The sequence below is a fragment of the Quercus robur genome, chromosome 10 (assembly GCF_932294415.1).
Source record: "Quercus robur chromosome 10, dhQueRobu3.1, whole genome shotgun sequence".
NCBI lineage: Eukaryota > Viridiplantae > Streptophyta > Magnoliopsida > Fagales > Fagaceae > Quercus > Quercus robur.
In genome coordinates, this window is record NC_065543.1 from 16,335,823 (window position 1) to 16,360,668 (window position 24,846).

Sequence of the window (24,846 nt, forward strand, 5' to 3'; positions counted from 1 at the left end):
GTAAGTGAAGTTTAATTTGAACTCTATATTACATATTCGACCATACCAGGAAAAAAAAAAAAAACACAACAAAAATAAGAAAAAAAAAAAGTCAAAAACAAGAAAAATGAAAAAATGAAAAAAACAAAAAAAATGTTGGTCCAAATCACATACATCCGGCTATCAAAAAAAGTATCAACCATAATTTCAACGAAAAAAGTGTCACACAGAGAGAGAGAGAGAGAGAGAGAGAGAGATGGCTACAATAATAAATTGCTTAAGAGTAGTACCCAAAGTAACAAACACAAACACTGAACCTTTCGTTTCTCTCTTCTCCAAAAGGGTCTCTAGATTAGCAATAGTAGCATCATTTTCGTCCTCAACAATGTCTTACGAAAAGGAACTCGCGGCTGCCAACAAAGCCGCCTCTCTCGCTGCTCGACTCTGCCAGGCATCTCTCTCTCTCTTGCCTGTATTCGTTGCTCGTTTTTTGTTTGTATGAATGTAAATGCACACAAAGGAGACATAGGCATGCAAGGTTTCTGTTTTTGTGATTATGCAATGTTTGATATCTTGGATGATGTGTGTGTGTGTGTGTGTGTGTGTGTTTTGGTCTGTGTTGGGAGTATTGTTAATTTGAAGATAGGGAATTTGTTAATTTGAGAGGAACCCAGAAGCTAAATTCATTGTTTGAGCAAAATTTAGAGCTTAATGGTGTTGTTTGAGTGAAACCCAGATCCTAAAAATGATTATTTTGAACAATTCAGAGCATGATGGTGTTATTTGAATGAAACCCGGATCCTAAAAATTATTATTTTGAGCAATTCAGAGCATAATAGTGTTATTTGACTGAAACCCAGATCCTAAAAATCATTATTTTGAGCAAAATTCAAGCATAATATTGTTAGTTGAGTGAAGCCCAGAACCCTCACATCATCATTTGAGGAAAATTCAGAGCATAATGGTGCTAGTTGAGTGAAGCCCAGAACCTAAAATTATTGTTTCAAAAAAATTTCTGAGCATAATAGTGTAATTTGAGTGATTCCCACAACCTAAAGTGCTTATAACTTATAAGATCAGATGGATTTTAGATGTAGTTGTGCTTGGTTTAGCAATATTGGTACACTGATACCGTTGTTTTATACTGTCTGGACTCTGGAGCAAAAATAAAATTCAAAATTGTTATCCCTTCTCCAATAAAAAGATAAAAAAAGAAAGAATTGTTATTCCTTCTTTTTCTAATTCTTTTTGGCTGTTTCCTTTTTATGCAATATCTAAATGTTGTTAGTGTTTGCGGTTTGAGCCCTGAAATCATTGATTTAGCAAAATCCAAAATCTAAAATTCTAATTTGAGCCAAGGCAATACTGTGGGTTGTACAAATCTTATGGAAATCTTCTTTGTTTGCGAATGGCATGCTGCTTGTGTATTGTGTGATGTATGGGCATATGACACATCTCATCTTTGTATCTGAGTTGTCATGCATGACATGTTGTTTTGGAAAGGGAAGTTTAAATGCACAGAATTTTTTTTTTTAAAAAAAAAACTTTAATTTGACGTTTATTTTACTCAGTGCAGTTTAAATTATGGGATTTTTTTTGCGTAGTGCTTATTTATACCGAGGGTGAACTTCCTCTTGTTATCTGGATATGTGGTATAGACTCATAGACCTAAGCATTTTGTAGAATTAAATAAGGAGTGCATTGTGCAACACATTCCTATCGTAGTTCCATATTTTTATCTGGTTTGATATGACAGTTATTTTGTAGAATATGATTGGTCAGTAATTAAGGCCGAAATGTAAAGTTTCACGGATTTTGTTTTTGTGTTTATGGATATATTGTATTTTAATTGTGGAAAGCTGATTTGATGGGGTGTCATTTTCTCCTCCAGAAAGTGCAAAAGGAGCTGTTGCAATCAGACGTCCAGTCGAAATCAGATAAAAGTCCTGTGACAGTGGCTGATTATGGTTTGTTGTCAAACTCTTCTGTGCATTCCTTTCATTTTCTAGAAATTTTATTGTCTCTCTTTCTCGTTCTCAGAGTTAATACATGTGAACCCTGATCACAAAAGGACTTTACAGATTTTTAAGCATGTATAGATTAGTCTGGCTTATTGCATAGGCAGAATAGTGAAATAATTTCTTTTAATGAGTAAATAACTTTATAAAAAAGTGCAAAAGAGGGGTGCAACCCTAGTACACGACGAGAGGCATACAAAGGAACAGCCAAAAAGAAAAAAAGAAAAGAAAAAAAAAAAGTTAACTGGTAAAGTTCAGCTTATCTAAAAATCTATAACATCTGTTGCCAAAGATGGGTAGGTGGCTAGCTTTTATTAATATAAAGATAGTAGAACAATTACTTCAACTTTGTTACCAAAGTTCTTTTTTTTTTTTGGCTTCAAACATGCGTGCGTTTCTCTCCCTCCAACTACTCTACATCATACACAAAGGCATTACCTTCCAAGTTGCTGCATTGACATTTTTATTTTATTTTATTTTATTTTTTGAAAATTCTCCCCAACATGCCAAAATTCAATGATGAACTTTGGCACAACCCAACTCACCCTAAAAAAAAACATAGAAAAATATTCAACAGACCACAAATCTCTAGCAGTCACACAATACAGGAAAAGATGATCCACTGATTCCCCATCAAATTTACACATGACAAATAGTGATGGATAAAGTATAAAGAAATCATTAACCTCAATACCCTGTTTCCTTTCAATCGTTAGAAGTTCACCCTTTGCAACTGTCCAAGCAACACAGCCACCCATGGAGGAGCTCTAATATTCCAGATAGCTTTCCATGGGTTTCTGTTGTCCCTTCTTCTCTCAATGCCTTGTAGTTATCATTCACACAAAAAGCATGGCTTTTTGAAATATTCCAAACACCAGCTTTTCTGCACCTCCATAATTTTTTCTAGCAGCATATAAAACATCCTAAAATAACTTAATGGACTCTAATTCCCAATCTTGAACTATTCTAATAAATGATGGATTACACTGAATGGTACCTCCTGAGAAATCCATGAAATCTGCCATGGTCAAGGCTCTATTTCTAGCTATTAGAAACTGCTCTGTGTAGGAGTTCTTGAAAGCGTCATCCCCACATCAGTAGTCATGCCAAAAACGAATCCTAGTTCCATACCCTACCTCAAAACAATTAAATCTGGCAAAAGTAATCCATCCATTCCGAATGTGCTTCTAAAGACACACACCATAAGATCCACTAGCAACATCCGAACACCAACACCCCAAGAAATTCCATATTTATTTTCCATCACTGTGCCCCAAAGAGAATCCATCTCCACTGCATATTGTCATTGCCATTTGTAAGTAAAGCTTGGTTGAAAACCAATAATCTTCGGATCCCCAACCTCCCAGTTGGATAGCATTACAGTAAGTATTCCAATTGACTTGAATTCATTCCTCCCCCATAAGATATCCATTTGAACACCCTATCCTATATGCTACTCTAGCGGGAACAAGGGACAAAGACTTGAGATATGTGGGAAGGCTAGAATGTTTACTCTTTATCTATGTGAATATATCTCCCTTTGATAGATAAATCTTGGTAAACTATAACTTTGGTCCCTTAAATCAAATTTAAAAAGTTTGACTTTGGTCCTTCAATTTTTTGAAGGTGGCATTTTAGTCCCTCCATTAATTTTCCATCAAATTTATGCCATGTGATTTAAGGCATCCTCCAATGTGGTAATTATCTGAGGGGCACTAGTTTTATTTTTCTCCTCTCGTCTCTCTTCTTTTACTCTCCAGTTTCCAACCACCTAGGCTGTAACCCAAAAAAGCAAAAATCATTCACACTCAATTCATCCCAAATTAGCATACCCAAAAACCACAAAATTATTGTGAACTTAGACCCCAAATCAAGTCAGCAATTGGTTATGAGGCTTTTTATGTGGCTGCAATGGTGGGCATGTATTATGTGGTGCCACAGTTCAAGTCTTTGGCTTGGGTGCTTGTGGGTTGGGGGCTTTGTTCCCCAACTGTAAAACCGAGTGAACTTGTTCAATCCCTTCTAACTCAGTCTCCAGCCCCACCACCACCATGTTGATGCTGGATGTAGGTCTTCACCAGCAAGATGGTGTTGGATTTAAGTCCTTTCTGGAGTGAGAATGTCAGCCATGAAATGGATAAACTCGGTGACTCACACTCAGCACCTGCAAGACTCATTGGATGTCACCTGGTCAATTGGGAGATGAAGCCTTAGATGTCTCAGGGCAAGAAGGCCAATGTTGCCACAACCACGTCATATCATGAGCCGACTTTGAAGTCAATGACTTTTGGGTTTGGCATGATAGATACCTTTATCACTTATGCAATGATCTAAAAAATAATGACAAGTTGGAGCATGGGAAACTCAACACCATTGAGTCTTGTGTTTTGCTGAACATGTATTGTTCTTCAGGTTATCCTTTTGTATATATCCTGTATACATGAGGTCATTCTGTTTTCCTAAAAAAATTTCATTATTACTAATCAAAGCATACAATTTTTATATGCAATTCAGTAACTTTTGAGCTGAGTGTGTTACCTTTGAATTTCTGTGAATAGAACATGTTGCATATATAACCATATCAATAGGTATTCTAATAACTGTCACATTGTCCACAGTCATGCTTTTAAATTCAGTGAATTGGCTATCCAATTTTCTTTTCTGTGCGGATGTGGCTGTTGTGGTTAATTTTTGTTTTTTTTGTTTTCACCATTTCAATAAAGGCTATGTTATAAAGTATGTTGGTCATTCCAGTGCTCGTTCCATTTTTAACTTTTAGGATTGACATGAACTGAAATTGATTGCCATTTTGTTTCTATTGCTTACCTATGATTTCCAGGTTCACAAGCTCTAGTTAGTTTTGTGCTGGAGAATGAACTTCCTTCTGAATCATTCTCATTAGTGGCTGAGGAGGTGAGTGTGAATGCTTTTGCTAGATTATCCAGAGACATGCAGATGCTGTATTCTTTTCTCCCAGTTGAACAATCTTTAAAGCTTAAATTTTCTAGGATTCAGGAGATCTTCGGAAGGAAAGTGGCCAGGAAACACTACAGCGTATTACAAAACTTGTGAATGATACTCTTCTCAGTGATGGATCATTTAGTGTTTCTTCTTTAACCACAGAAGATGTGCTTAGGGCCATTGACAGAGGCAAGTCTGAAGGTGGTTCTCATGGGCGGCACTGGGTTTTGGATCCAATAGATGGCACTAAAGGGTATGGTTCGAAACTTAAAATATGACTAGTGCTTTAAGGATTTGATCTCTTACCCAAAAATAGAATTAGGTATCTCAAATAGCATGTTGTTGTTATAGGCATTTAGTTAAATATAGATGGAATCTTTTTCTGGACTTGTATAAAATGTTAACAGCTTAACCATGGTGGCAATAACTAGCAAAATTGGAGCTTTCTGGATTAAAGGTTTGGAAAGATTTCTGTATAAATTTCCTTTGAAAAAATGGTCTTGATTGATTGTGTGCTTATGATTTTGATCATTTATTCTTTCCTCCAATAGATTTATATATGTTGATAGCTCTTGAATTTGTTGTTTCTTGGCTACATTCATCTAGACATGAAATGGTTTATATAAACTTATAGGTCTGATACCAATGATCTGTAGCTCAAAGGGCACTTTGTCCTCCCTTAATAATTGGATGGACAGTAAGTTCATGGGTTCTGGACTCATGGGGTTTGTGTATAATTAATTATAAAAAATAAAGTGAAATAAATGTATTAGGCTGATACTGGAATGGGAAATTTATGAAATTTGGCATCTGATGTTCTGCTTTGGGACATATGATTTTCTGCATGTTAACATGGAACAGTAGGCAATGTGATGCTTTCATCTGAACTAATAATGTCCTAATGCTTTCCTCTTGTGGATACTAAAAGTCCTTTTTCACAATTGTTTCTATCCATTTCCATATGCCTTTATTGTTTCTGAGCCTTCCTGAAGTCCTGGTTTTTCCTCCATGTGATCCAAATCACTTGTAACTTTTGGTGTCACTTGTGTTATGGGACACAAATTGATGCATGGAAATGTTTCAAAGATTTGTGTAATATTATGACAAATTTAGCTATGGTGACATCTCAGGTGTTTGGCATTGTGATAGGAAATGAAGTATGTTTAGAAGACTAAAGGAACTAGACAAAAATCAGTGGTCTCTAACTCTCTTTGGCGAAACTTCCTTTTTCATTGCTTTGTTTTGTACTTTCTATTTGCTGATTTATATATTTTATCAGTGATTCACTTGTCAACTGAGTGCTTATTTTCTTAATGCATTCACTTGTCAATTGAGTGCTTCATATTTTGTAATAGATTTCTAAGAGGAGACCAATATGCCATAGCACTGGCATTGCTAGATGAAGGGAAAGTAGTGTTGGGCGTCCTGGCTTGTCCAAATCTTCCATTAGTTTCCATTAGTGGTGATAGTCAGCATTCTTCACATGATGAAGTGGGTTGCCTTTTCTTTGCCAAAGTTGGTGCAGGAACATATATGCAGTCACTGGATGGTTCTTCGCCAAAAAAGGTTCTCACTTGTAGGAAGTTATATCAGTGCTTACTGTATTTATATAGGTATTTGGCACTTCAAACCAGTTGTCTTTTTATTGCCCGTTGTAGGTGCATGTCAGTACTACTGAAAATCCAGAGGAAGCATCATTATTTGAATCCTTTGAAGCAGCACACTCCCTGCATGACTTGTCTAGCTCCATTGCAAAAGTAGTTTGTTCTCTATTCTCCTCTATTAATACTATTATTTCTGTTATTCTTTTAAATTTCTTGTTTTAAAATATTTATTTGTGGACAGAAACTTGGTGTCAAAGCACCACCGGTTAGAATTGACAGCCAAGCTAAATATGGGGCACTGTCCAGAGGAGATGGAGCCATATATCTGCGATTCCCTCATAAAGGATACCGTGAGAAAATATGGGATCATGCTGCTGGGTGCATTGTTGTGACTGGTAATGAAAATATGTTTTCCATCGTTCTTTTCTCTCTCAACTTAAAGTGGCCTAGGTACAAGTCTCTTTTTTGGATATCCTGTCTTTCTCACTTTTTTCTGATACCTCATGATGATGATGATATGTATTATTATTATCTCACAATTGAAGGCTTTAAACTAATAAAGCATTCAACTAGTGATGACTCCATAAACACAATAGGCATAGGGAGGGGCCCTATGCAAAATTAGTGAGACTAGGAGATATCAGCTGTGTCAGTTAATTAAATCACATGACAATGAGCTTTAGCCCTAATGTGCTCCCTTCCCTTGTAAGAGCATGGTTGTGGGTGAGGTTGGTTGTGGGTTCAATACCTATATCAGATGCATGTGAAACTGATCAATAATAAGGAGGATTTATTTAACTTGCATTTCCGATACCTGTGCTTATGGAATTTCTTTAATGAACTTTTGCAGAGGCCGGTGGTGTGGTGACAGATGCTGCAGGGAACCCTTTGGATTTTTCTCAAGGAAGATACCTTGATCTTGACACAGGCATAATTGTTACCAATCAGAAATTGATGCCATCACTCTTGAAGGCAGTTAGAGAATCCCTGGATGAGAAAAATTCATCCCTGTGATTTTCCTGTTGAACACGAGATCCAAATCCTGGATTTTGTTTACCAAAAACAACTCAAATAATTCCAATGAGCTGTAGTTCAATTACTATAAAAAAACTTAATGATTTTTACCTTTATACTGGTAAGTGTAAAATTTTGTAATTTGATGTAATGAATTATTTGATTAGATCCTTGTTAACGAATTTGAGCATCCTTAGGTACAGCCGCAAGAATCTAAACGTCCATGGCTATGAGTTTTGAGACTTCTCCATTAATAATTAGTGGTGCAAGTAATCCTTTGTTTAATTAATTAATTCTAAAAAGATAACCTTTTATTTTATTTTCCTTCCAAAATGTTAGAATGGCATTTAAACAAGCAACATTCATGGTGACATGAGCTTCTGAATCTCTGATGGTTTTTCCTTATTATAATGGTAGGCAGCTTAACAATTTATCCTCAGGAACTAGTCAGACGTCAAAATGATTGTTGATTTCAAACGGGTTATTCAGTGCAAGTAATAAATTTTCAAAATACTATTAATTAATTTGTAATGCTGAGTTCCCTTGAAAAAATTTCTTAACCAAGCAGACAAGCACTAAAAGAATAATTATTTCACATGGTGTGCAAAGTTCGGTGTGGTAATTGCCAATTGATGCTCAATAAGATTGAAAAGTATATTATGCACCAGGTATATGTAACAATTACATGTATGTTGGACTCGTATACATGGCAACCATATGCATGCGAGAGTGATGTTACACATACTTATTAGTTATTACAATATTACACACGAAACCACCTTCAATAAGATCTTGTTACCTGATAAACCATAAATTTACAGCATGGCACCCATCAATGGTTACATAACCATAGTTCCTGCCAGTGGTTCCACAAATCTTAACACTTGAAATCTAGATAGACTCTTTCAACACCACAAATCCTATACCCCTAGTGTGTTCAGTGTTCAAACTTCAAACCCGAACCTCTGTACTTTATACGTAAAGCAATATATCATTAGACTACAAAGTCATCCATAGGCCTATCATTGAATTGGTTTTTTATTGATCGCATGATAGTGTGGGGTCAAATTGAAGCCAAGAAAGACAGGCGAGAAACTAAAGAAAACTAAAAAGCTGCAAAGGGAAAATAGCTTCAAGAGTCTTGTTGGAGACTGCTCAGATTCAGTTGCAAAGATGTGCTGTTTGTGTCACTATCATATATCGGACAAAATGTGCAAGAGCTCACATCTTTGGAGTATCAACATTGGATAAAATATACCTTTGAGAGGGCTAATTGCATATTACCCTTGAAACTGCAAGCGTCGAATCTTTCAATTACAATGTTTGTGATAACAAAAAATTCAACCTTTATTCGAAGTAGATTCCAACTATAAAAAGAATCGTCGAAGTCTAGGCAGGAACATCTGATGGGTAGTCCCGTGGGTGTCTTCTGATTGTCTCTCTAAGCAGTTTCTCCTGCTCGTGGAGATTGGATGGGGGAACATCATATACATCTGTGAAAATGTCTGCCACTGGAGGTTTCTCAGCTTTTTCTGCAACTTGAATTGCATGCAGTAGCTGTACCAAAAACATCATCAGTGCAAAACTTTCATACTATAATACTTATATTTGAGTGTGACTATCCTGAAAACATGACCAGGATGCTCATGAGAAAACTTTTGAAACAAAAGAATTAAAGAAAGCATAGTGCAGAATTTTTATTATACACATGGTCTTGAAATTGCTTCTGATATATATGTAAGTTCTACCTGCTGCCTCACACTGCTTCTGAACTCTGACTCAGCCTCACTGCTCCACCAATCTTTGCTTTCAATCCAATTTCTAAATCTAGTTACTGGGTCTTGTGCCAATTTCCACCATTCAATCTCATCAACTGGACGATACTTGGTGGAATCATCAGACGTGGAGTGATGTCCCACTCGATATGTTAGAGCCTGCAATGAAAAAGATCAAACCAAAATCTGTAGTCAGAGCATCCGGATTCTAGACTTCATCATGGTGCCTCTCAAAGCCCGAGAGGTTGTACAAAAAAATCCTTATTACCTCGATTAAGATTGGTCTGTGTTCAGTTATTGCCATTTTACGTGCAGCATGAACTGCACCATAAATGGCAAGTGCATCATTACCATCTACACGAATACTTCGGACTCCATAAGCAGAACCTCTAACAACTACACCATCACCTGCCAATGAATGGGTGAAAAATGTGTCAGGATACCCAGAGACTTTCCCTAATAAGAATTGTCAATATACAAGAATCCATAAGGAAAAAGAAAATACTTCTAAACTGGTCTGAAGTAGGGGTGCTGATAGCCCATCCGTTGTTTCGACAGATAAATATTACTGGGGCCTCCAAAACTGCCGCAAAATTTAAAGCAGCATGGAAATCTCCCTATCACATTACTCAACGTATTAGAAGATAAACAACCCAAAGGAATGCTTCTCAAATTAAAAAAGCCCCTTAGACTGCTAATGGAAATGAATCATTTTACATGTTTTTCATAGCCACTAAAAAGCTTTATCCTTTGTTCAGATGGAGGGAGCTTGGGGGGTGGGGCTGTGGGCGGAAGATTGTTAAAATATCTGTTCTAGACAAGCCCTTAAGTGCAATTCTCAAGAATAGGGTCAATGTAAAATGGTGAAGTTACTACAAAAACTAAATAGTCACTTGCTAAAAAAGAATTAGAAAATATTGACAACAATCTATCTGCCTTTGTATGCTATTGATACATACAGGAAATGGAATAGTCTCATTTCAAATACCATGACAATCAAAATTTTCTGAACATACTTTCCCATTATATTCTCATCAGCATTTTGAAAAAAAAAAAGAAGAAGATTTTTCTCTTCTGATAATGCTGATAAAAATATACCTCACTTGAGCCACCATCACCAAAATACGTAACTGCACATGCATCTTTTCTATCCATCTTCAGAGCATATGCAGCACCAACAGCATGGGGAAGTTGTGTTCTGCAAACAGTAGGAAACACTTGTGGCATGACTCGCTTGATTTTTGCCTTAAGAAACTCTATATGACCTCCTTAATGGATAAGCAATCAGCTTTGTAAATTGTGTATAGACAAGGTTCATATCTTACGCAATTGTTGATGCTACAGTAAAGTAATTGTGCTTGTTAGAGCCATAATGGATAGGCATCTGCCTGCCTTTTCCATGATCAGCTTTGTTTACAAAACACTGATTTGCAAATTCTTGAAGGGTGAAACCACGCCATAATAGCACTCCTGGCTCTCTGTACTGCAAGGAATATCATATAAGCCTAGTCTAGCATCAATTTTAAACTTGCATATATCAAATTACAATAGAATGTGATATATCAAAACGACGGAGATGGTGATGACCGTGTTTGTGCATACTGCTTGGAAGGATTGTAAGGGAAGAACACATATGCATGCATGTGCTTGTAACCTGAGGGAAGACATGGTCATCAGCAGTGAGAGCTGCTGCAGTTGCAATGTTGATGGCCTCCTCTCCAATTGTGGTCAGATAAAAGGAAATTCTTCCTTGCCTTTGTGCTTCATAAAAAAGAGTGTCCATGGTTTGAAGTGTAATCATGTCAGTGTACATTTTTACAGCAAGTTCCTCGCCGACCTAATTACAGTGGTATCCCAGAGATCATTAGGATCTTTTGTGATTATATACGGTTATTGGAAAAAAAAAAAAAAAAAAATCCATCTTCTGTGAAATGGGGGAGTGAAATACCTGTACTAAATTACTGCCCAAAATCAGCTGACCATTGTCATCAAGGACTCTGTAGCATTGTGTACGCTCCTCGGGGGATTCAGATATGAATGTCATTTTAGGAGAGAGTCTAACCTTTCCTCCTGGAAAATCCAAGACCTGAAATTGAAGATAGATTCTGTGAGTACAAATAACAGCTTGCACGTTGAACGTTATAATTGATGTCCTGTCTAGGCATTGACGGTTCATTAGGAAGCAACTGAAAAATATCTCTGGTCGTGCCTTTCTATGGAAATAAATTTGTATGAGAAGTTGTGGTTGGCCTGTAATCTATCCATAATACCTTGTATGTCCCATTATATATTCTGACAACCAAGCAAGTGGCATTGGTCTACAAGTCTTCTGACTGATGTATCCAAAATACAGAAAGTTATGATCGCCCTGGAAATTTCTAATAGCCAACTCTTTCACGATCTTTATTAAAACAGTTGAGAAATCTTACAATGGCCATTGCAAGTTATTCGTTCCTCTGATTGCTTCCCAAAATATCCGAAAATATAATAAGTGTCATATGTGAACATGACTTGAATTTACATCACACCATGGGATGTCTTCATCAAAATAAACAAGAAAATTTTCTCACACCACATTTGTAACTTTACTAGATGATTTCTGAATTGGACATGAACATCATCCTGGTACACATGACCATCAATTGCATTGAATTTGATTTATGGAATGTCATTTCACCATTTTGATTGAAAAGAATTGGAATGCCAATACTCCTCTAAACTAGTCCATTTAAGATATGGAATAAAGATACCTTGTAAATTTGTAAACGTGATTCTTACTTTTATTTCAATCCATTTAGTATGGAAAGCTCTAACTCTAAACTAGAAACATTATTCACCGCTCCACTAAACATGCGCTGTGGATTACTCCAAATTAAAATACAATTGACAGCATGAACATGCAAATTTTACAGTTTATTATAATATATCTGATTATCCATAAATATAATACCTAAAATATTACAACACAGCCCATCAATTCATGTAATTCCAATATAGAAGCTAAACAGGTGCAATTTAGAGGGGGCTTTAGGATCCAGGTGTTTGAGTTCACTCGACATTTTGCTAGCCAACAATGTTTTTGGCCACTAAAAGCAATGCTAAACTTCTAAAAGGCAGGCCTTATTTGTTCATCCAAAAACACGACCTTTCTACAATTAATTAATTATAAGTAAAATCACAACATCAGGATGGATTCAATTAATCTTACCATAAACAATAAACAAAAGAATAATTGAGGACCAAATTGCCAATTCAAATAATCAGCCCTGCCAATTATTGCTTGCTACTAGTTCCATGAGACAATGAGTATGACACATAATAATTTGTCAAACACATGGAAAAAAAAACACAAGAAACAAAATGATTTGGTCATATTCAAACCACAAATATACAAAAAATTCAACATACAATAAAAGTATTCCAATTTTTATTTTTTGGGTAAGTTCTATTGTACCTTGTTGTCATCAGCATCATTGAGAGAATTCAATTGTTTTCCGGGTTTGGTTGATTTGAAACGACAAGCAGAGAAAAGAGTTGCTTTGACACTCAAATCTGCATCTGGGTTTCCTAGATTATGAGCAATTGGAGCTGTAACTGGAAATTCTTGATGATGGGATGAAGTAGAATTCCAAGAACTGGGGGTGATCATATCAAACAAACCCATCCTGTATTTTAGATGGTTGATAAGTTTTGGTGATTTCCTCATGCACAAAGCCATGAGAGATGGAATCAAAGATTGAAATTAGTTTCAAGTATAACAAACTGAACTGAAAATGGAGAGACAGAGACAGAGACAGAAACAGAGAGAAGAGAGACAAAGCTTCAACGCAATCCCATTTATGAGTATGGTTTGGTCCCTGATTGCATGACACGTCAGATTTTTTTTTTTTTTTTTTTTTTTTTTTTGATACAAGATAGAATTCTACTCTAGCCTAATCTAAGTGTATATGTGTGTGAAGCTCCCTCCTGGAGACTTGAACCCCGGCCCTTGCCCCCCACACTCCACAAGTACTTATACCTGTGGAGTGACCATCGCACCAAGGGTGTGCGGTGGTCAGATTTTTTAAATAACGTCTCCCTGTTTCTTTTCTTTTCGGTACAAAGATTCCTCCATTTATGCCTTATCCGCACTAGATAATACTATTAAAGTATGCTACGTCCATCCAGTCAAAGATTAAAAAAAAAATAATAAAAGGAAAAAGTTTGGTAATAACTACCATTCTTAAAATGATCTTTTTATTTGGCGTAAATTTTGATAAATTAATTATTAAATTATATTTTTTTTTGAGATTAAATTCTATAAGGATGTAGTGTATTTATGTTTTATTCCTCAAATCCTAATATGTCATCTCATCTTATTACATATTTAAGAATAAGTACAACCATACACAATCAATTTTAATATCCATAAAAAAATCCAACCAAATTAAGTTTTTATTGAAATGTTATTTTTTTTTTTTTGAGAGTCCAAATATTATTAAGTGTGCTAGGATGTATTAAATTTTAAGTAAAAAACTGATGTGACAATTTTTTATTAATTGGTGTAAAACATGAGTTTTACACTCCATCCTTATTAAATTTAGAATCTTTCTTCTTATATCCTTTATACTTACAAAATTTATAGATGATCAAATATTAATAACTATGTTATTAATTAAATATTTAAAATTATACATAAAAAATAAGTTTATGGATAAAAAAGTAAGCAACATATAATTGATACAAAATTTGACAGGTGTGTTAAAATATAAAGAATATAAAATCTAACGGTTAAATTTTTAAAATATGTAGTCATGCTAATTTTTTTAGTGGGTGTTGTAGTCATCAGCTAAAATTAAGTTTGTAGCAAACTTTGTTAATATATACTAGCCTCATTACACACATTTCGCGAGTGCAATGATTTTTTTATTTTATTTTATTTATTGTTATAATGTTTAAAAGTGAGAAAAAGATAATGTCTTAATTTTTAGGATTTTTTTCTACATGATTTTTTTTTTTAAAAAAAGGTAATTTATATGTGGGTTTAAAGTTTGAAATTTTGAATTTAAAATAAAAAGTGGTAATTCAAATAAAGAAGAGAAAGGAAAAAACCTAAAACTTAGAAACAGTAAATTTCTTTTTTAAAATAGTTTCACAACAAATTTTAGGTGATAAACTGTTATTAGTAGGTAAAAAGTTGATATCAATAGTGAGTCAACATTAAAACCACTATTAACTTACCGCTTAAATTTTTTTGACATTATTTTTGAAGTAGTGTTGCTCATTATTAAAAGCTTTTCTTTTTTTAATCTCCAAAATTAATATAAAATATTATTTACCAAATGATTATTGTGCTCATGGGGAATGCTAGCAAAATGGAGATTATGTGAAATCTTTTTACTTGTTTAGGACTAATAAATATCTTATGAGCTCACTTTATGGAGTGAGCTCACATATCGTTGATCCCATGCCTTTATTGGACCCACAATTTGTGAGTGACATGTTCCATGTAGTGGGCTCACTAGATACTACCTCATTTGGGAGGGAGAATAAACTATAAAGTAGAAAAGAAATGAAGTTTTAAAGAATAGTCTTCTTCCTCTTCTTCTTCTTCTTCTTTTTATTTTTTTTTATTTTTTTATTTTTTTATTTTTATTTTTATTTTAATTTATTTATTTTTTTTAATGTCATCATTTAAGTGTTTAATTGAAGGTCCCTATTAACTCCATTTTCTAGTCCCTGATGAATTGGAGGAGAGGTAAGGAGTAAAATATATATTTCAATGAATATAATGTAAACGAATTTACATCACCGTGAAAAATAAATTTATATGGTATGATTACTAAATTTGTCCTTATAATGAATTTATTCTGATGATATTTAGATTACTTAATCAATTCTTTTTTGCAATTGTGATGGATGAGCTCACTAAATCGATTCAAGAGGAAATCCCTATGTTTGGTTGGGGAAATTATTAGAAGGATGAAAAATTTTGGAGAGAGAAGTGAGGAGAAAATGAAAGTGGAGGGTGTTTGGTTGGGGTGAAAAATAGGAAAGAAAATGGTAGAGTACATGAGTTTTCTCCCTAGCCTACTAAAAATTAATCTTACTAAATTGGAAAGAAAATGGGAGTGGTTATTGATTTGCTTGAGACTATTCATTTACATTTTTACCCTCAATTATAACGTTTTCTATCTTTTATTTTTTTGTCATTTCATTTTGTCTTTTTCTTTCATTCCTGCCACGGTGCCACATTCCCACCAATTTGTTGCTTGTTTCATTTTTTTTTCCCTACTTGTTTAGCATCAAATCTGTGCTATTTTTTTTTTATTGTTTTATAATTTTTTTAATAAATATAATAGCAAAGAAAAATAAAACAATATAATGTGTAATGTTTTAATTTTTATAAGCCGTAAATTTATTAATTAAATTTGATAATAAATAATATTTTCCTTATTTAATGTAATAAGGACATAAGGGTAAATTTATACCAATTTTATTTTCCATTCTCCCATTTTTCATTTCAACTAAACAAATGACTTTTTCGTTTCTTGACTTTTTCATCCTCCCAACCAAACACAAATGAGAGAAAATTAAATCTCTTCTATTCTCCCACTTTTTTAGCTATCACTTTTCTATTTTCTATCCTCCAACCAAACGGACCCTCATATGTGTTTGGTGGGGAGAATAGAAAAGTGGAGGGATAGAAAACTCATTTATTTGGTTGAGAAGAAAAGTGAGAGGATAGAAAATGTAGTGTGTATAAAATTATTCTTATGCCCCTATTGCATATTATAAGAAATAATTTCCTTACAATCATTAAAAAATATACTCATCATCAATTACAATTAAAAGAATAACATCTTATAAAAATTAACACATCATTAATATTATAATAATAAAATTTATTTTGTTAATATATATATATATATATATATATAACAATTAGAGTTGCCTTGTAAAAAATAATTGAGGTGAAAGCCACCGTTAGATATGAAAGAAGCCCACCATTGATTTAAAAAGGAAAAAACAAAAGCAAAAGCAATTGTTTGATTAAGAAGAAAAGATGTTAAATAAAAAAAGTAAACGTAATTCAATGCACAGGCACAATAAAGAAGGGAGGGGCAAATTCAGCCTCTGCTGGCATCCGTTTTTTCACTTCAATTTTCTCCCAATTTGGGGAGAAAATGTTTTGGTGAGTCCAGGAGAGAAAACACCCAGGTTTTTCCTTCCACAAATTCACCCAACCCAACATCCTAGTAAATTTATTTCCATCCCACTTTTCTCTTATTTTTCTTCCATCCCCCCTAAAATCCTCCCAACCAAACAGACTCTTAGTTCTAGACTTCTAGTGGATGAATCATGAAACTAGATGTGGAGTTTATGTTAAGTTAGAAATTTGGAGAAACATTTTAAAATCTAAAGGCTTTCAATTAAGCAAGACAAAAACGTAATAAACTTACATTCAATATACTATGTTTTGAAAGAAAAAAAAACATGGTACTCGTAATATAAGTTTCACTAAAGTAGTAGAGACTTGATAATAAAGAGATACCACAGAGCGAGAACTTTTAATATTTTAGATCAATAACTCATAAAAATTGAGAAGGTTAAGATGTGTGAATCATAAAATAAAAGCATGACAAATGAAGTTGAGAAGTACATTAGGAATATTGTGTGATCGTAAAATACCTATTAAGTTAAAGGGAAAATTTCATAATATTGCTATAAGACCAACTATGTTCTATGGTACTAAATATTGGAGTGTTAAAAAGTAACATATAAATAAAATGAGTGTAAGTGAAATGAGAATGTTAAGATGTATGCATACAAGGTTACAAGTGGTAATAAATTAAAAATAAAGGGAAAAAATTCACTTAAAGATAAGGGTGAAAACTTATTGATGAAAATATGAGGGTGAGTCGCTTGAAATGATTTGATTATGTTTAGATGAGAGAAATTAATGCACCAATGAGAAATAGTAAGTTGATTCATGTTGAGAGAACAAGAAAATGTAGAGGAAGACCAAACATATTATTAATTGAAGTAGTGAAAAATGACATATCAATTAAGGAAGTAACAAAAAGTATGACTTCAAATACACTATTTCACAACATGGTTGAGTATTAATGTTATAAACCTATGTGTAGAACTCACCCTTGAAAACTGGCTTGCAAAGGAAGGGTGCCTAAGAGCTTATAAACACATAGTTAAAACATATACTTAATTCATGTGGGACACTAGGATCATAGCATACCACTACGCTCCAGTGCCGAGGTCCACGATGGCTCACTCCAACAACATTGACTTGATGGTTTCTCTTTTGGTGGCTCCACTCACCTATTAGTTATTTTAATGTAGCCTCTAGGTTGCCCCCTTGGGGATCCAACCACAAAGCCATAACTTATTTGATCTCATACTCAATGAGATACACTCGATTATTTGAAATGGTGGTTGATTCTGATACCAAATGTTACAAACTCATGGGTAGAATTGACATTTGAAAACCAACTTGCAAGGAGAAGGTGCCCAAGAGCTTATAAACACATGGTTAAGTTTATACTTAATCCATGCAGGACACTAAGATCATATCAATTAATTTGAAATTAAGATAGTTTTTATCTTTTTGTCAAACCCATTACATAGAAGTTAAAAAAAAAGGGCAGGATACCAAACCTTTCCAATTTTTAAAGTGTTTTAGTGACAATTTCAAAACTTCAAGGATTAACTTTGAAAAAAAGGTGAGAAAAAAAAAAAAAAAAAAGGAAGAAGAAGAAAGAATGAATAAACAAATAAGATGAATAATAATATATGGATGATTCTTTTAAGTGGGGTGGAGAAAGTTGTCAGTTGAGTCCAAAATGTATCTTATTAATTGTGCATTCAAATAGTTAAGGGTGCAAAGTATGCATTTATATAGTTTAAAGTGGTAAAGTGTAATTTTCCCTAACAGTTGATTCAATCTCATAAGAGTGACAAACAACTATCTCAAGCAGTTCCTTTTTAAGAAAATACATGTGAAGGGAACTTGGGAGTTAACAGTTACCTCGAAGCAGTTATCTAAATATTTCCAGCTAAGGTTTAAGGGAATGAATGTAGTAGAAATGTGACACAAGGCACAAGCAATAAGATTAATTGTTAAAGCCTCAATTATAAATAAGGAGAGATATTCCAACGTTAGGGAAACTCAATTAGATACAAAAATTCTAAGTATCATCTCTCTATATCAGAGCAATTTGTAATGGGTCTTTAGGCTAGTGAGAGACTTTATGCATGTAAATTTGTAAAGTATTTATTTTCAATTTGAGTTCATTTCACTTTGAATAGGCTTGTTGTCTTTGGCTTAATTTGGGCTTTTTTCTTGTTCTTATTGTTAACTTGTACATTTTACATAAAAAGTCCTATTAAATTAGGCAGTATATCAAACCAAGAACTTGATCCTCGAAGTGAGATAATTGCCTTCAATAAGTGTTGATCTTGTATTTATAGAATATCATGGATTTCAATGGTTTTGTAGGTTACCATAATAGGCTTATTGTAATCTTTTATATACACTAGTGTGTAGCCCATGATTACGCACGAAAATGATGAATTGTAGTGTTGCTATTGATGTTAGTTTGGGTTATTAAACATATAGGACATACTTTGACCAAAACATTTGGAGGTACTAAAATATTTTTTTCTTTCAATTTTCATTTACGTCAAGTTTTTCATTACATTACTATTATATATATAATTTTGAAAATCACTATTGTATGCTACATATATAATATTAATTCACAATTATTATCTGTAAAATTCTATTAAATATAACACAAAATACAATAATAAATTGGTCAAATAGTATCTCCTAAATTGAATAGGGATAGGTGCATGAGCCTAAATTGAATAGGGATAGGTGCATGAGATCAATCAGCTTAATTACAGTTTGTTACATTCAATATCTTTGTATACAAAATATCTTAATAGAAACAGTATAAAAAATATGCTCATTAGTTTAGAAAAAAAATAACAGCAAAAATCTAAAAAATTTAATTTGTATGGAAAGCTAACAAAAACAAAATCTAATTTTGATTCTAATTGAATTTTATCTAAACTTTGGTTTAAAAAAGCAAATATATATATATATATATATAAATATATATATATATATTATCTAGTTAGTAATGGATCGTACATAGTCATAATATATTACATGGATCGTACGTAGTCATGGTATATTACATAAATGATTTATAAACTTGAATTATTTTTAATTATATATAAAAAAGCTCATAAATATAAGATAATTCAAAAATTATTTTTTCAATGGTTTATTTAAATCAGACTTCTCGTTTTTTACACTAAATTAACTCATTTGGCACAAAAATTTAAAAAAGAAACTTAGATTAGATGGGTCACATGGCGCAAAATTAAACTTTAATTGAAATCTAATTTTTTCACTGAATTAACTCACTTGGCACAAAAATTTAAAAACTTAAATTAGACGGGACTTGTGACGCAAAATTTGACTCTAATTGAATTCCAATTTGAAATCTAATTAAATTTTCTCTTACCTTTACCTATTAATATATATATATATATATATATAGATTACAAATTTCAATATTTTTTTGATAAACCCTTCAATTGGAACATTATTTTACACAATTCAAGTGAAAAAAATATTCATCACAATTTGACCGCCTTTTGACAACCAAATTTTACTAAATTGGTCCTACTCTTTTTCTTCACATAAAAATCAAAATTTTGGGTATGTTTCTTCATCCAATGCTTATAAATGGCTCAAAACCATGTTCTATACTAAATTGGTCCTACTCTTTTTCTTCACAAAGAACACACTTTCCTTTGCCGAAGTCTTTAGCCAATGGCAATGTCATCCTTCGTTGATGTCTTTTGGCTAGCAATGATGCTATCCTTTGTTAATGTTATTCAGCTATCCACGACGTATCCTTTACCAATATATTTTATGGTCGTTGTTGCTTTTTTAGCCAGCCAACCACTAGCATAATCTTCCTTTACCTATTGTTTGTGTTCCATCATATTTGTGCTCTCCTTGATTATACATCCTTTCCAAACTGAAGTTATGTTATGTTAGAGATTGGATTTATTGGACTAAAGTTGGGTAAGAATATTTTTTTCTCTCATCTCGGGTGAGCTTAGTTTCTTCTACTTTAGGGTAGGGGCTGTCTTCCTCCATCACAACTTGAGTGGTGTGGGGAAAGTTTGTTTCAACTAATTCTGCTGCTCATAACATTAGTGGACAGGAGCTCTCTTAGCGATTTTACCAAACATATACAGTGAGTGTCCTCTCAAGTCCATCAATGGATTCTGATTTTATTGAAAGGCTTTAAAGTATCAACTTGATGGAGGAGGAAGGTGAAGTTATAAAGGTTTGATTAGGAAATCATGCTAAGATACTGGAGGAGTGTTCTATAAGCTTAATGGGCCGATTTCTACGACGAAACCAATTAATATGTGGGTTGCCAAAAATCTACTAAGGTTCGTGTGGAAACTTGGCCATGACCTAAAGATTACGAATGTTGGTGAGGGGTTATTGCAATTCAAGTTCTCTATGGAGAGCCAATTGAATTGGGTCCTAAACAATGGTCCATGGAGTTTCAACAACCACTTATTGCTACTAAAACAATGGGAGAGAGGAATGACAGCATTTACCGTGGATTTCAAATACATACCAATCTAGGTCCAGGTTTGGGGACTGCCTTTTGATCTCATCAATGAAGATGTAGGGAAAGATATAGGTGGGGGCATTGGGAGAGTCTTGGAAGTGGACTGCAAGACAATTGCTGCTGACCAAGCTCGCTTCCTTCGGATTTGAGTAGAATTACCCCTAGATAAGCCAATATAGAGGGGAGCTCCAATGCTTAGGCTGGAGGGAGTTAAGGTACATATAGCTTTTCAATATGAATGATTAGTAGGGCTATGCTTTAACTGTGGCAAGCTCGGACATGAAGCAAGGGACTACCTGCACCTGATATCGACTGAAATAGGTGAAAAGATATATGGGGAGTGGCTCAGGGCTGGGTCACGACGACTAGCTAAATCGAGAGGTAAGAGGTTTGGAGCACAGACTGGTGGTAGGGACGATACCAACGATCAAGACAGGGGACTAACACAAACACCACGACAACATGGTGAGAGCTCATTAAACGTTAGTCCTGCCAACTTGGAGACCGTTACGGACAAAGAGAAATGGCATGAATTAATTACGGAATTAGATGCTGAGATTGATTTTGTGGGTAAAGAACAATAACCCCATCAATGCGCAATGCAAATTGATATCCCTGAAATCATGCAACCCGATATTCTGGGGATGAAATTAACTTCAGTGCCAGTTACGTTTATGGATAAAGAAGGGGGAGATAATACAACAAACTCAAGTGATGAAACCCTAGCAGCTACAATTAAAAACATGTTACGTGCCTCTCCACGTGATACCAAAAACAAGTCCCCACCTGCGATACACAAGTGGAAAAAGAAAGAGCGATGTGAAAACACTGAAACGGGACTGATACAGACACGGAGTGAGATTGATGGAGACAAACCGATTGGGTAGAAAAGACAGAGACGAGTTAGCAAGGATGATGGTAACACAAGGGGAAGAAAATGAACCAAGGCACAGACAAACAACTTACCATGCACAGCGGCGGAGGCTGAAAGTCAGCCTTGCCGAACACAATGAATGTCTTAAGCTGGAACTGTAGGGGGCTTGGGAACCTCCATACTGGAGTAGTCCTCTCTCACTTGGTGAGGGAAAAAGCTCCCAAAGTTTCGTTTTTGATGAAGACAAAGTGAATGGTGGACGAGATGAAAAGAATTCAAACAGACTTAAGGTACAATAATATGCTTGCTGTTCCCTGCATTCATAGGGCAGGCAATTTAGCCATGCTTTGGAAGGAAGAGACCACTCTACATATTTAGACTTACTCCCAAAATCACATTAATACTCATATCATGACTGACCCAAACAATCCCTGGAGACTTACGGGTTTCTATGGAAGATCGGAAGAACATTGCAGGCATGAATCATGGAATTATCTGAAACATCTACACACTCAAGACTCACTGCCATGGGTATGCTTGGGAGACTTCAACGAAATTTTGAATTTAGCAAAGAAGCAAGGCTAGCTCCCAAAATCCCACCAACTTATAGAGGCCTTTCGTAGTACATTACTGCACTGTGGACTTATTGATTTGGGGTATCGGGGTAATATATTTACATGGCGCAATGGATGGCCAGGGGATGCTTTTATTCAAGAGTGGTTGGATAGGGCATATGCTACATTGGATTAGAGAGAAAGGTTCCTACAGGCAGTGGTGAGCCATTTGCAGGTATCATATTTGGATCACGACCCAATGTTTCTAACCCTCCATGGCATTACAGGAAACACAAGGAAAAAGTAAATCCCCAAGAGGTTTGAGGAAAAATGGGCGACACATCCCAAATGTGAAACCATTATCCGAGAAGCGTGGAGTATAGAACCACCTAAGGGTAGCCCTATGTTTTGACTATTCTCAAAAATTAGAGCTTGCCATATGGCCTTCGTAGGTTAGAGTTGGAATATGGGAAACACCAGAACACAGATTGAGGATAAGCAACAACTCTAGACCCTTATAGCACATAATGAACTAGCAAACTTGGGGTTAATACAAAGAGTGAGGGATGATATCAATGCTCTCTTGTTTCAAGAAGAAGTGGCTTGGAGACAACACTCCCGATCCATTTGGTTGCCAACTGGCGATAAGAACACTAAATTCTTTTATCAGGAGGGCTAGCCAACACTGGCATAAAAATAATATTGATGGATTTATGGATGAAGGTGGGCGATGGTGTACATTGGATGTTGAAAAGGAGAGAGTGGCCGAAGGTTATTTTCAAAGACTTTTCATTACTACAAACCCCAATCAAATGGACATCGTTCTTGACAAAGTGGACTAGGTTGTCACACCAAACATGAATCACACACTCCTCCAGCCATACTCACCAGATGAGGCCAAACAAGCCCTATTCCAAATGCACCCATCAAAATCACCAGGTCCAGATGGTATGTCTCCTTTCTTTTTTCAAAAATACTGGAATATTGTGGGTGATGATATTATAGAAGTAGTGTTGTCAGTCTTATCATCGGGTCACATGTTGCACAAGATGAACTACACCCATATTGTCCTAATCCCCAAAATAAATGAGCCAAAAATGTGGTAGATTATAGGGCAATTAGTCTTGCTAATGTGGTCTCCAGGATTGTCTCCAAAGTTTTGGCCAATCAGCTAAAACTAATCTTGCCTAATGTAATTTCTGAGTCACAAAGTGCTTTTGTGTCTAACAAGTTAATTACTGATAATACTACTGTAGCTTTTGAGATATTACACAGGATGAGGAACAAAAGAACGGGAAAGATGGGGCAAATGGCCATTAAGCTAGATATTAGCAAAGCCTATGACCGTGTGGAGTGGGGCTTCCTCAAGAGTATTATGCTCAAATTGGGTATTGATGAACAGTGGGTTCGGTTGGCAATGGAAATAGTGTGTACATCTTCCTATTCGATGCTTATAAATGGTGAACCTAGAGGGTACATTACTCCATCCCGGGGTATCAAACATGGTGACCTACTGTCTCCATACTTATTCCTGTTATGTTCTAAAGCCCAATCTTCCTTAATCCGCCATGTAGTTGCTTCCCAAAACCTCCATGGAATATTGTCTTGCACAAATAGGGTGTGTATATCACACCTCCTTTTTGCAGATGATAGTTTCATTTTTTACCAGGCCACCGAGGAGGATTGTCAACATCTCCTTGAATTACTAAGCAAGTATGGGCAAGCATTAGGCCAAGCAATCAATAGGTAGAAGACGACATTGTTCTTTAGCCTGAACACAAAACTGGGGGTCAAAATGGCAATATAGGGAATGATGGGGGCAAGGATTATGGAAAATTGTGAAAAATATTTGGGTCTTCCAATGGTGGGTGGAAAGGCAAAGATCAACACCTTTAAAGACCTTGGGGAAAAAATCACAAGGAGAGTTATGGGATGGAAGGAGAAATATATTTCTAAAGCAGGTAGAGAAATTCTAATCAAAACGGTTGCTCAAACAATCCCCACATATATTATGAGAATATTCAAAATCCCTAAGGCCTTATGTGATACCATAAACTCTACATTGGCAAAATATTGGTGGGGACAAACAAAGGATGGGAAGAAAATCTATTGGGTTAATTGGAAGAAATTATGCACTCCAAAGAAAAAGGGTGGCATGGGTTTCCGGGACATCCAAGCTTTTAACTTAGTTTTATTGGCTAAACAAGCATTGCAGTTGATCCAAGATACACATTCCTTGTTCTATAGGGTGTACAAATCAAGATATTTTCCAACCTGCACTTTCATAGAGGCAGTCCTTGGTAACAATCCATCTTTAAGTGTGGCAAAGTTTGCTGGCAGCAAGAGACCTTATTCGGGAGGGTTCAATTTGGCAAGTGGGTGATGGAAGAAGCATTGA

At 34.9% G+C, this 24,846-nt stretch overlaps 2 protein-coding genes across 2 annotated transcripts; one reads left to right on the plus strand and one right to left on the minus strand.

The window, feature by feature from the left end:
• The first annotated feature begins 203 nt into the window (after positions 1 to 203).
• Positions 204 to 7,778, plus strand: LOC126702002 (SAL1 phosphatase-like). The gene is made up of 8 exons (XM_050400542.1): positions 204 to 430; positions 1,871 to 1,946; positions 4,837 to 4,910; positions 5,006 to 5,211; positions 6,314 to 6,524; positions 6,617 to 6,715; positions 6,804 to 6,957; positions 7,413 to 7,778. Exons 1-8 carry the CDS (start codon positions 236 to 238, stop codon positions 7,574 to 7,576), a joined length of 1,179 nt encoding a protein of 392 aa, XP_050256499.1. The 5' UTR covers positions 204 to 235; the 3' UTR covers positions 7,577 to 7,778.
• A 958-nt stretch (positions 7,779 to 8,736) lies between these two features.
• Positions 8,737 to 13,206, minus strand: LOC126702200 (2-oxoisovalerate dehydrogenase subunit alpha 2, mitochondrial-like). The gene is made up of 9 exons (XM_050400858.1): positions 12,806 to 13,206; positions 11,300 to 11,437; positions 11,006 to 11,188; positions 10,677 to 10,834; positions 10,450 to 10,549; positions 9,857 to 9,968; positions 9,620 to 9,759; positions 9,325 to 9,510; positions 8,737 to 9,133 (listed from the first exon to the last, which is right to left on the minus strand). Exons 1-9 carry the CDS (start codon positions 13,067 to 13,069, stop codon positions 8,966 to 8,968), a joined length of 1,449 nt encoding a protein of 482 aa, XP_050256815.1. The 5' UTR covers positions 13,070 to 13,206; the 3' UTR covers positions 8,737 to 8,965.
• Positions 13,207 to 24,846: the final 11,640 nt, after the last annotated feature.

Bases quoted from the DNA above. Each gene is read 5' to 3' on its own strand.
- LOC126702002 (XM_050400542.1), top strand. From the start codon at position 236: ATGGCTACAATAATAAATTGCTTAAGAGTAGTACCCAAAGTAACAAAC. The intron at 5,212-6,313 runs GTATGGTTCGAA...ATTTTGTAATAG, and splicing joins CCAATAGATGGCACTAAAGG to ATTTCTAAGAGGAGACCAAT. The intron at 6,716-6,803 runs GTAGTTTGTTCT...ATTTGTGGACAG, and splicing joins TGTCTAGCTCCATTGCAAAA to AAACTTGGTGTCAAAGCACC.
- LOC126702200 (XM_050400858.1), bottom strand. From the start codon at position 13,069: ATGGCTTTGTGCATGAGGAAATCACCAAAACTTATCAACCATCTAAAA. The intron at 11,438-12,805 runs GTACAATAGAAC...CTTCAATTTCAG, and splicing joins ATGATGCTGATGACAACAAG to GTCTTGGATTTTCCAGGAGG. The intron at 10,835-11,005 runs GTTACAAGCACA...TATTCCTTGCAG, and splicing joins ATGACCATGTCTTCCCTCAG to TACAGAGAGCCAGGAGTGCT.